At 45.5% G+C, this 12,466-nt stretch overlaps 1 protein-coding gene across 5 annotated transcripts in view; it reads right to left on the bottom strand.

Moving 5' to 3' along the window:
• The window catches only part of GLYR1 (glyoxylate reductase 1 homolog), a 35,610-nt gene that overhangs the window by 12,856 nt on the left and 10,288 nt on the right, over positions 1-12,466 (bottom strand). For 3 of the 5 annotated variants that reach the window (XM_026003051.2, XM_026003049.2, XM_026003055.2), the window contains exons 4-10: positions 10,639-10,777; positions 9,850-10,092; positions 5,010-5,096; positions 4,068-4,124; positions 3,268-3,318; positions 3,101-3,174; positions 636-735 (exon numbers count right to left, since the gene is read on the bottom strand). In XM_026003051.2, coding sequence (XP_025858836.1) covers positions 636-735; positions 3,101-3,174; positions 3,268-3,318; positions 4,068-4,124; positions 5,010-5,096; positions 9,850-10,092; positions 10,639-10,777 — 751 coding nt within the window. The remainder of the gene's footprint in view (positions 1-635; positions 736-3,100; positions 3,175-3,267; positions 3,319-4,067; positions 4,125-5,009; positions 5,097-9,849; positions 10,093-10,638; positions 10,778-12,466) is intronic. The other 2 variants (XM_026003052.2, XM_026003053.2) reach the window with 1 other exon arrangement.

Genomic DNA, 12,466 nt, shown 5'->3' with positions numbered 1-12,466 from the left:
TGTATGTTTTTAAACGTTTATTTTTTTTATAACAACATTCTACACTTAGAGACTCTTAACTATAGAGAACTAAGAGCTGATGGAGGAAAACGGGCAGGGGTTGGGCTAAATGGGTGATGTGTATTAAGGAGGACTCTTGTGTTGAGCATTGGGTAATATATATAAATGATGAATCACTAAATTCTACATCTGAAACCAATTTTGCCATCTATGTTAACTAAGCTAGAATTTAAATAAAAAGTTGAAATACAAAAACAAAAAAACAAACATCCTGGGGCACCTGGGTGGCTCAGTTGATTAAGCATCTGCCTTCAGCTCAGGTCATGATCCCAGGGTCCTGGGACTGAGTCCCATATCGGGCTCCCTGCTCTGCGGGGAGCCTGCTTCTCCCTCCTTTCTGCCACTTCCCCTGCTTGTGCTCTGTCAAATAAGTAAATAAAATCTTAGAAACATAAAACACCCTAAGCTTATATACCTATACCTTTACCTGCCTGAACTAAGAACTTGGCTTCCTGGTCTATGCATGCAGAACACTGAGCAGAAACAACAGGAAGATTACTATCCTTAAGTCACTCCAACTCCAAGGTTAAGGCTCCGTCCCACCCTGCCTGACAAGCACCACCATGAATGCTTACTTTTTCTGCAGTCCGGTTCCAGACAGTCACTGTGTGACCCATTTTTAGTAAGTTGGAGACGATGCCACTTCCCATGAGGCCAAGGCCCAAAAATCCTATCCTGAAAAAGAGAGATACTGATGGGTTCAGGGTGGGGACCTCATCCACCAGAAACTCCAGTCAGCAGCTGAAAGTACCACTGCAGAGCCAGCAGCAGTTGTGCACATCGTGCCTTTTCTCATTATGCCACTGGTTAGAAATGTCCCTCAATTTAAATGGGCTTTTCTAAACCTTTGCCTGCTACAGAAAGCAGTGTGCCTCATATGGTTTAGGTAAGTCTTCCAACTTGTTCCCTTATTTTGATCGAGCGTCTGAGCCTATAATTCCATTACATCAAGAGAGGAGGCATTTGTCTTTGGCTCCTGCAGCAGTTTCCTGATCGGTTGCCCCAAATGCCAAGCTTTCAGATGCCACTTTAAAGCACATCAGAATCCATGACAAGTAACTGAAGCAATGTGTTCAGAGCCAGCCAACTTCTCCAGTTGTAGAAATCAGGATCACAGTCTTCATCTCCCTTCCCAGCTCTACACCTGATACTACCTTTGTGTTCTTCCTGCTGTCAGCAGAGAAGGGCCTTGACCCTCTTCAAAGCCTGGAGTCATCTTCTCCTGCCTTCTCCTGAACCTCTGTCACTGCTCTCCACTGGCCTATCTGCTGTTCTCCACCATGCCCTTCTAACTGTAGGCCCCTTCTCATCTTTGGAGACTAGAGTTCAGGGTTCTGAACTCAGGGTCCAGGACACGTGTTCTGTTTACCTTCACTTCCTGTAGCCTGCTTCTTCCTGCAATGCTGAGAGTTTGGGGGCTGACGGCTACTACTGCTATTTCTATCTGCTTTTACAGATGATTTTATCTTGCCCAAAGGTCTTTTTTGGTTCCTGCACTCCGCTTCTTGCATGTGATATAGCTAACCAATGCCTCTTCCTTCATTTCTTATTATGTGGTGTCCTGGTTTTCGGCTTGGGTTTCTCTCAGCTCCAGATCCTCTCTGCAGCTTGTCCACCTTCACCTCACCTGAGTTACCCTTTTTGTATTCTCGGGTCTCTTGGGGTCATATTCATAGCCACCTGTGCAAACTGGCTCTCATCTCTCATACCGAAAAGATCACCCTCTTCCCTGCTGGAATATGAATTCTCACATGCTCTCTGTCCCAGCCTGAATCCAATGATGAAAATAGAACCCACCACCTTCCTCACCAAATGGCACCCTCATCTTCTTAAGTTTCCGGCCAAAGCTCAGAACCCAGGAGCTTTGTCACTCACAGCTATCTGGGTAGTTTAAGCTTTCCCTATGACTCGAATCATGGCAGATTACTACTTCTCTTTTCTTGGTGCTCCAGGATACCAAGTAGGCCATACAGCTGCTTCATTTTATAGTTGGCTTCACATTCGTATCATAAAAGGACTTGACTAGCGGGGTAACAAAGGTCTTAGGTGAGAGAAATGGACTCTACCTTCAGCCGCATCCTTGTCTTTTTTTGTTAAAAATCAACACAATCTTTCTTAAATCAGCGGGTGACATTCATCTCCTCTTTCATTAGCATATAACATGCCTCTGCCTTCTCCACTCTATCCAGGGCTATTCGCCCAAAGTAACTAGATTAGGGATTTCATCAGCAGAAAAAATTATGAACAAAGTAAAAGACATACTGTTCTTACTCTGAGAAAGAACCATTCGGGAAATATGCAAAAAAAATTCAGACCTGGCCACCTTACTCAGAGTGTTCCTTGTTAAAACTTTCAGATATAGGACTGCAAATACTGTCAGTGTAAGGGCAGGGGTGTGCACGGGCACAAGCTAAGCTTTGGGGACCACAGTCAAGGCTCAATCACCTGCGTGGACTGGGCAGAGAGCTGCTGGCAGGTATGCAGGCAGGACTGGGTGGCCACAGCAGGGAGAGCCAGGGAAGGCAGGATGATGGTGATTCACCTCTTACCCGCCGCCGCCTGCTCCCACCACAGCCAGTCTCAGGGTTTTCATCACTGTTCTCCTAAGCCAGTGGTTCCCAAAGTGTGGTCTCTTGACTGGCAGCAGCAGCACATCCAAGAAGGTGTCCAAGATACAAACTCTCAGGCTCTACCTGAGACCTACTGACTAAGAAATTCCAGGGGATGGAGCCTAGCAGTCGGTGCCTTCCAGGTGATCTCGAGGGAAGGGAGAGCCTGAGAACCACCAAACTCAGTGTTCTCCTGCTCAAAGACTCACCAGTGAGCTCTGAAGGCAACCCCACCACGTACTTATAGGACCTCGGTCTACTGTAGGTCAAATTACTCTCAGGCAACTCATTAAAAATTACAACTTTCCCTCTTTCTTTCCATTCAGTCCTAGCAATGGCTAGGATACAACTCTTAAAGAGACCCCTTGGGGTTAGCCCCTATTCCCTAACAGAACTAGAGCCACAAGAAGCCTTTTTATCAAAGGTCCTACTTTTTGTCTGTGGGTGTGATGCTGCCATTCACGGCCGTGCTGTCTGCTGCCTGGATGGAGGTGGACCCAGTTTCCTAGGGAAAGGAAGCACAACTCATCAGGTCAGTCTGCCCATGGCAAGGGCCCCAGTGGAAGAGAAAAAACAGGGAAGCATGGAACCTACGTACCTCTTCACATATTTTCAACTTCTTTGTGATTGCCTGGTAACAGACAGCTGGCTAATAAAGGAGAAAAAAGACCATTTATTAAACTGAACACTTAACTGGTCTCTGTTAGAATTTCCCTAAGAGATCAGGCCTAAAGTGTGGCATTAACATTGAAAACCTATTTGCCGTTTGACTTTATTCAACTCCAGATGACACATCAGAAATGTAACACACACTACCTCTCAAGTATCTATGCAACTCTGCAAGATTCTTTTGCCAATGATGATATTAAGGATCAGATTCCTGTGAAGTTATACCCTCAGAATTAAAAAGCTAGTCAGTGCAAGCAGGATTGGAACCCAGGTCTGTTCAACTTCAAAGCTACAGGCTATCAGGTCCTATCGAGGTTCAGCCTAACTTAGGGCCTTGCAGATACTCTGGGAAGCTTTCCCTTTACACCGTGATGGTTTATAGATACTGTTTGTACTACAAGCCTGAGAATACATCTCACCAAACAGCATGGGCTACCTCACAAGTGCCAATAGCTCACAAGGTCTGGCTTCTCTGCCCTGGACTCTTAAGGCAACCACAAATATCTCAACTGCACAGCTGCTGAATCTTATATACTTTCTTTGGTTTACTTTTAACCTTAATAACACCTGATTCATGAGAGGGTCTCCATGTGACTTATCTAGTTGCTCTGGGCAGTGGTAGAGGTAAAGCCTAAGTTTTCAGACCCGTAGGTTAAGGTTCCATGGAGCCACCTTCTTCCCTCAGGCCAGCCCCTGATGAAGGACCAAGAATGTCAAAGACCAACTCACCTTCTCAGTTTGGCTGAGCAGGAAATGATGGAAATGAGGATCTGCATCTTTCACAGGCTGAAACCAGAAAATGATTCAGTAAAATAACCTATCTTCCACCAGAGGTCATGTTGCCTGATAACTGCACTCTCTGGCTGAAACACCCCTGGCAGCTGGTCTTGACTATACAAATGCCTGGAAGCACTTTCCCATCAATAGTGCAAGCCTTTTATAAACAACCCCTGCTCCAGCTACAAGGAAGCTGTTTACAGGTGGAAAAGAGGAGATAATTTTTTCAGGTGGGCATGCAAATTATTCCACTAACACTTCACGAAAATATTTAAGAGGCATAACGGTATTTTAAAAATACAGCATTTACCAATCCCTTTGGATAACCAGCAGATGAAGCCAAATCAATCCTCAGGACTCTCCTAATCTTAGGATTTTAGTCTACTGTGTCTGGTACCAGACCTTTGAGTGTCTTGTCTCATGGAGGATTACCATAAACAAACACAGGGCAACGAGTGCAGGACTTTCAAGGGATTTCACAATTAGGTCCAGCAGGGGACGGGGGTATCTGATCCAAGGATGAAATCACGTGGGGCTACAGAGTTACATGTGTAAACAGTGAAAGCTGTCTCTATAGCATTAAGTGAAAAAAATTTGTGGGTCAATCCCACATTTGTGAAAACCAACCCTATTCCCAACAGTAGAAACCCGATGTGGGTATATAATTCTTTATCATAAATGATGGTTGAGTGGGGGTGAGGGGATGTATCAAAGCATCTAGAAGAAGTTACACTGAACTCGACAGTGAGCACCTGAGGGTGGAGACTTGCACTTCTCCCCCTAACACCTCAGTACTGTCTTGCAATTTATAAATGGGGAAAGGAAAAGCCTCACACAGGCCAGGAAACCAGCTTGGAGGCTGGACTTGTCCTGGCCTGTGGGAGAGCTTGTTACCTCGCTCACAGTCGGCTGCCATTTAAACGCGGCCATCGGTCCAGCCATCACCCCCTTCACGGTACTAGACTCAGGGATGGTGAGATCCTACAGAGGGAAAGGCAGATTGTCAGGACACTGAGGGCAGCTCAGTAGCAGATGTCTTCCTGCACCACATCGGGGAGCACCTCTTCACTGTTTTGCTTCCTTCAGTTACATTCGACCTTAAACGAAACCCCTAGCAACTCCACAGTCTCAGAATCAGTCCCCAGGCACGGTTCTGACTGTTCATCGGGGAAAACCAGGCAAATTCTCATCAATAGGGAGCCAGCCTTTCTTCTCTGTTCTTGAAATAACAAATTGTCTTCTTGTGCCCAAGTTTCGCAAGGACCAATGTCTCTGGAAAGTCCAACTATGGTATACAGCATTGTCAGCAAGTCAAAAAAAAATTCCTTATGGCCATAAGCAAACATTAAGAAAACAGTACTGGCTTCAGAGGGAATCTCAAAAAACAAACAAAAAACAAAACAAAACAAAACAAAAAACTAAGAAAGCCACATGGTGCCAATGCGGAAATGTGCCCAGCGTTTTAGCTACCAGGTGACAAAGCCAGACTTCGAACCCAGGGTGGCTGGGAGCCAAGAGTCCCTTTCTCTCCCCAGGGTGATGCCAGGGCAGGACTCAGTGGAATGGGGTGCACTTCCTAACCAACAGCCTGGTCCACACCCATCCTGGGCAGGGAGCTGCTTCAACTTTACACTTGCTGTGTTCTGGTCACCTCCACAGAGTTTACCTCTTATTTCCTTTCCACATGTGTGATCTTCCAGCCATGGTGGTCCTCCAGACATTTCTACTTGGATATCTAAAGGGAATCCTGACACGTCCCACTGAACTCTGGATCTCCCTGCCCAAATGGCTCCTTCCACAGTCTTTGAAGTCTTAGAAAAGCATCTCAGTTCTACCAGGCTGAGATCTTTGTGGTCCTTCTTGATTTTACCATCCTCTTATCTGCTAGCAGTGATTATGGTTTTACAACTGGGGATCTGCAACCCCTTCTTGCCACCCCATTGCTAACATCCAAGCTCCTGCCATCAGCTATCACTTGGACTACAGCAAAAGGGATCGTCCTGCTTCCGTTCTGGAACCCTGCAGTCTATAGACTGTACACAGCAGCCAGAGCGAAGTATGCCACTTCTCTGCCTAAAACTGGTTTCCTGTCTCACACAGTCAGGCTAAAGGCTTTATTATTATAGCCTACAGGGCACTACAAGTTCTACAACTCCTACTCCACAATAATCTCCAAATTCATGTCCTATTATATTTTCTCCTCTGTCACCACTCTCCAACTTGCCAGCACCCCCTTGGCCCTCCATCCATTCCCCAAACACACCAAACCTATCCCTGCCTCAGTGCCTTTGCACTACTGGGAATGCTCTTCCAACAGTTATCTACTTGGCTCACATGCTCACTTCAGCATGGCTCACATGCAGAAATGTCACCTTATCTGGTGCTTTCCCTGAGCCATTAGAACATGATGCTGATGCTATTATAAGTAAGTTCAATGAAAGCAAGACCCTTGACAATTTTGTTTATTCCGTATTCCATGCTGGGAGCCATGCCTGGCGCAGATTATTAGGTGTTCGCTATTTACTAAAGAAGTGAACACGAGAAGGCCCTCTCTATCATGCTGCTTTATCTCTAGACATCTGGCTTATGATGGAGCTGCTCAATCAACATTTTCTGAATAAAGAGCTCTGGGGAAACAGAGGCCTAGTGCAGTTCTGTCCCAAAGAATGTCCTGCCAAAATGGACATGTTTTGTATCTGTCCCCTGCAGCTGGGGCAGCATAGCTCTAGTGACCTGCTTAAGGCCCAGGACAGAAACAGAGTGAGATGGAAAGCACCGAGTTTCCATCTGGCACTGACAAAAGGCTTTGACTCCTACCTCATCTCATCACTCTCTGTACCACCAGCCGTAGGACTGATGGCTCTGTTCTGTCAGGGTGGTGTGTGCCTAGAGCTGTAGTTCTTCTCAGCCCAGGACTTGGAAATGAGAGCCCCTGAGAGAGGATGAGAGCACAGCTCTCACACTGGAGTTGAGCCATGAACCCAGCCTTTCTCTGTACCCATGAAACTAACGTCTCTGCGTCAAAAGGTCAGCCTTTTCCATTAATCCTTATGGGACAGGGGATTGTGGCTCAGAATGGCAATCATCCAGGATTCTGCTCAGTTATCAGCCTAGGCTACTGCTGTTTCAGAAAGAAGCTTGACAGCCAAACAACAATTACTGCAGCAACACTTTTTAGACCATAGAACCTATTAGATCAGAAGATGCACAAAATTCCAAGCCCAGATTCCCTACATCTCTGAATATACTTAATAAAGACCAACTGTTTGAGCCGAAATGGCTGTGTCCACCCTGTACCACTGGCCACACTCCTTCCTCTCCAGGTGACAAATCCTTCACTAGAGACTGGGTCAAGCAAGGAGACTAGAAAGGACCCTGCTAAAGGTAAACAGCAAGTAGGGCTCTTGGCTAGGGACCTAACTCCAAGAATAGCAGCAGAAATGTTACTATCCTCTGATTAATAATTCAGACTCAAGGGCAGACTGCTTTTCCCTGGGAGCCTTTGAGAAGAGTCCCTGCAGTAAGCCTGGTGGTGGCCTCAGGTTACACTAAAACCACTATGCTCTCACTGTACAACAGGCTACTGCCAGACACTGACAAATGTAAAGCCATTCATCAAATGTGTAGTGCAAGGCACACCATTCTTGGTGCTTTGCTCTTGTTACTCATTTAATTCTCACAACAAACCTGAGAGACAGGTATCACTATTATTCCCAATGATCAGATGAGGAAACCAAGGCAAAGATAGTTGGGCAAGATCACATAGCTGCAGCAAGTTAGGGAGTCACAGTTCAGACTCAGACCTCCTCCTCATCTCTCCTGTACACTTTCCTTTTTTCAAAAAGATGTCATTTCTCTGCAGGGTCAGCAAAGGAGTTGGTGAGATCCATGGCTTTAGAAAACAGAAAATAGGAATTTGGAGAGCAGTATAAAACCCAACAGCTCAGATGCCTCTGGATCCCCAGGAAATCAATTCAATTTGATCTAATTAGATCACACCCCCTGAGAAGTTCTTCCTGCATCATGGCTGGCTGTTTTCTCCACCTTCTCCACCTCTGGCTGGTGGTTCTCTGTGCTTACCGTCAGCCAGGGCTGTCTTGACCACCAGTCACTCTCTCTACTCTGTCTCAGGTCATTGGACGGTGAGAAGGACCTTCCCTAACACAGTGGTCACAGAGTGGCAGCCTACATGCTAAATCTAGCCTAAAGATGTTCCTCTGGACATAAAAGTATTTTAAAATTTTAAATTAGCTTGTAAGGTTTAAGACTGGAATGTTTGACATAAAACTCTGTATTTCTAGCTTTTCTTGAGAAAAACCAATCGGGCAAAAGTTGACTGGAACCCCATAGACAGAGTATGACCTCACCAGAGTGCCAGCTGCTGCCATACCTAATGCTCTCAGGGCAGAGGTAGGTCAGGGCTGTGGACCCTCCGCCAGCTCCCCTTGCTGCCATGACCTGTCTGGTCTCCCTGGTGTCTGAATTTGCAGGCCTTAATCTGATGAGGTCTAGTGTTTCATCATGGCCTTATCACCAACTGTTTCTGCCAGCCATCTGGCTCCCGACCCCTTGACTGTGTTCTAACAATCCTCTTCTGTGTTGGGACAGACTACCTCCTCCACCTCGAATTCTTTATCCTTGGTTTTTGAGACTTAACCCAAATCTTTTCAGGAAGGTGAAAAGTACATTATTTCCACTTTATTTCACTGTGATGACTTCTTCCAACTCTGACCTGTGGACGTTCTCCCTGCAAAGCAGACTCCTGCCCTTCACTCTGTTCCCTCCTTACTTTCTCTCAAGACCAATCCCACTGTGCCACACAGTTAGATTTTGTACATATTCTCCAACATACTTTCTACTTATTTGCTCTCACATCTACATCCCACCCTGACATTAGTTCAAGGCCCCCTATCGTCTCATCATCATCTCAAATTCATCACACTCAAAATACAATTAGTTCTCTTACTCTGTAAGCCAATCCTACCTGATTTATGCTTTTGTGAAAGGCATTACCATTTCCCAGGCAAAAATCTGAAATCCTCTCCCTCCCCCTTTCCTCTGTCACCATTTGCTAAATATTATGAGCCCTTCCTCTGCAGTGCCTCTCGGGCAATTCCTTTCAGTATTTGCTATCAGAATAGCTCTTTATAAATGCAAACCTGGCTGGTTTCTGACCAGCTTTAGCCTTTCTTCTCTGCCCTCGCCATTTCTAACATACAGCTTAGAGCACACTGTCACCCTGACACCCAGTTCCAACGTGATCGTGGACCCCTATTGACTCCATGACAATAAATACTGCTTTAGTAGATGTCGAGGCCCTCCACAATACAGTGACAACCCACTTTTAGCTCTCTGCTCTCCTCCCTGTCCTCTACCTGTAATGAGAATATCCACGGCAACATCAAGCCCCACGTAGGCTGGGCCCGTGGTCTCTGGAATGCCTTCCTCTCTTTCTTCCTGAGCCCCTCCCAATGCCAGCCCTTGCATGCTAACTCAGGTGGACGGTTCTTCTGCCTCAACCATCTAGTTGAATGCAAGATCCTTTGCTGCCTTGTGTTCCTATTTCAGGCCTGTGCATCCAGGCTGTGTCCCTCCCCTGGTCTGCGGGATTTTTTAGTGCAGTGCTTAGCACAGGTCTCTATGTTCACTCTGAGCTGAGACACACTGTAGAGCTCAACTCTTTCATATGCAGAAGAAAGTCACTAATCCCAGAAGCTGCAGAGGTAAAACAAACCTTCTCATCCTTTGGGGGCCGACCCCGTTTCCGGGGACTCTGCTCTTGGGCTCTTTTCAGAGGGGACTTGGAACCTCTCTCTGAAGAGCCTGAAGACACCCTCTTCTTTCCTTCTCCCATGTTCTTCTTCACCTTCCCTTCAGACAGGCTAAGCTTCCGCTTCTCATCACCTGAGTTTGGCCTACTTCTCTCCTCACTGGAATTACGCCGATTCTTGTCATCAGCAGAATTGTGGGATGATGTCTGAAAGTTTAATAATAACAATGATAGCCACCACAGCAGCCACTGCTGCTGCTACTGCCATTTACACAAGCCACACCCTAGGAGAAGCACTTTATATACGCTAACCACACAACAACCCTACAAAATAGGTTCTGCTATTGCTCCCACTGATATTTGGAGAAGCAGATAAAAAAGTCAAATCACTTGCCTATAGTCCCAAAGCTGAAAAGTGGGATTTACACCCAGGCAGTGGATATACTTGAGAAGCTATGCTCCTAATCTCTAGTATATAAAAGGAGAAATGCCTGTGTTGTACTCAAAAGCTGAGCTACTTCTCCTGAGTCCAAGTGACTTTCCTAAGAACAGCATCTATTCTAGAAAAGACCACCGCATGCATGGAGTCTCAAGCTGACAAGTAAAACGCGGATACCCTAGAACTGAAGTAGTGTTCTCTCCATTGGCATTTCATAAGAAAAGAGCTTTGGGTTTGGGCAATATTTAATCTGTTAGTTACTATGCCAAAATAACCAGTCTGATGTTGGAATAAAGCAAGAATCAGTCTCTTACCTGGTCTTTCCCTTTGGCTCTCCGGAGGAACTCTTCAACAGCGTCCACAGCCTGCTGAAATCTTTTCCCCTTGTTAATCTTTATCATTTCTTCTTTATGTGCATGGTATGGCTTTAGCTGTTCCACTTTGATCCAAGCACTGGCAGAAAATACACACAGAAAGAGTATGATCCACAATGCCCATGGCAGAAAGTATCAAATACCTCACTGCAACAGAATGCAGATATTCATCTGGTTTAACTGGACTTTGAAACAGGCCTGCCATGTTTTCAAAACATGTTATCAACCACCCAAAACTCTTGGGGTGTTATAAAAGTATGTCTCCCTGAAACAAGTCAGGCACAACAACCACCACCACCAAAACAAGACCATCCTCCACATGTTGTAGGCTATTTATGTCTATTCTTGTTCACCAGCTGTCCACACTAAACCACACATTGCCTGATACTTCTGCAGGGCTGAGGAAGCCTGGAGATGTTCTTCCATTCTCATCACAGGAGTCCCTCATGGACCTGGGCATCAGGAAGCATTACTGACCACAGCAACATCACTGCCCAGTCAATACCCAAACCAGAATGACAACCTGTCAATCAAGTGAGAATCAGGGATGCTCCCACGGCTAAAGATCTGCAGTCTGGGATGCCTGGGTGGCTCAGCGGTTAAGTATCTGCCTTCAGCTCAGGGTGTGATCCTGGAGTCCTGGGATCGAGTCCCACATCAGGCTCCCTGCATGGAGCCTGCATCTCCCTCTGACTGTGTCTCTGCCTCACTCTATGTCTCTCATGAATAAATAACTAAAATCTTAAAAAAAGAAAAAAGAAATGCAGCATCTGAAATCTGCTCTTACAGATATTTGTTCATAAATGACCATGTCTGTGGCCACTAAACCGACAAAATATGACAAATAATTTGGAATGAGGGCAGCAGTTGTAACAGGAGGTATTTTGAAACAAGATTCTGCTTGTGATTAATGGTGGAACATACCCTGTTTAATTTTTAATTCCTACCATCAATGTGTAACACATGCAAGTAAAAAAGCCATCAGTTGTCACTTCTAAGATATCTGTCCTACCATTCTAACCTGAACAAATTTGCCCCAGCTCACTTCCTGTAGTTTTCCTAAATGACATTCAGCTTCCCAGTACAAAGGAGAAGATTTTACAGGTTTGGTGAGGTATCAGTTAACTTATAGACATTTTTATTGTATAAAACTCACAGGTTTCATAGCATAACCTTCTGGAAAAGGAGTCAGGTTAAGGATAGAGAAACTGAGCTATCATACTTAGGGCCCTTTCTTTCATTTTTTATTTATTTATTAAAAAAAATTTTTATTTATTTATTTATGATAGTCACAGAGAGAGAGAGAGAGAGAGAGAGAGGCAGAGACATAGGCAGAGGGAGAAGCAGGCTCCATGCACCGGGAGCCTGACGTGGGATTCGATCCGGGATCTCTAGGATCGCGCCCTGGGCCAAAGGCAGGCGCTAAACCGCTGCGCCACCCAGGGATCCCAGGGCCCTTTCTTTTAAAGAAAGCTAGAGAATATTCACTAATAATAGTAAAAATGTGAGGAGCCTGGGTGGCTGAATCAGTTAAGCGTCCAACTCTTGATCTCAACTCAGGTCCTGAACTCAGGATTGTGAGTTCAAGCCCTGCATTAAAAAAAGAAGAAAAAAGAAAAAGCACTAATCTCTGTACATAAAAATAGTGTGAACAACCCACCAATGGCCACCTATGTATTGAGTGTTATGCTAATAATTGTGACAATGGATATGTACAAACACAATAGCTGTGGACTATGAGCCTGCAAATGTGACAGCAAATGAGAGC

The sequence above is a fragment of the Vulpes vulpes genome, chromosome 3 (assembly GCF_048418805.1).
Source record: "Vulpes vulpes isolate BD-2025 chromosome 3, VulVul3, whole genome shotgun sequence".
NCBI lineage: Eukaryota > Metazoa > Chordata > Mammalia > Carnivora > Canidae > Vulpes > Vulpes vulpes.
The sequence above is the reverse complement of the archived record's forward strand: the minus strand, read 5'-3'. Positions and strand labels throughout refer to the sequence as shown.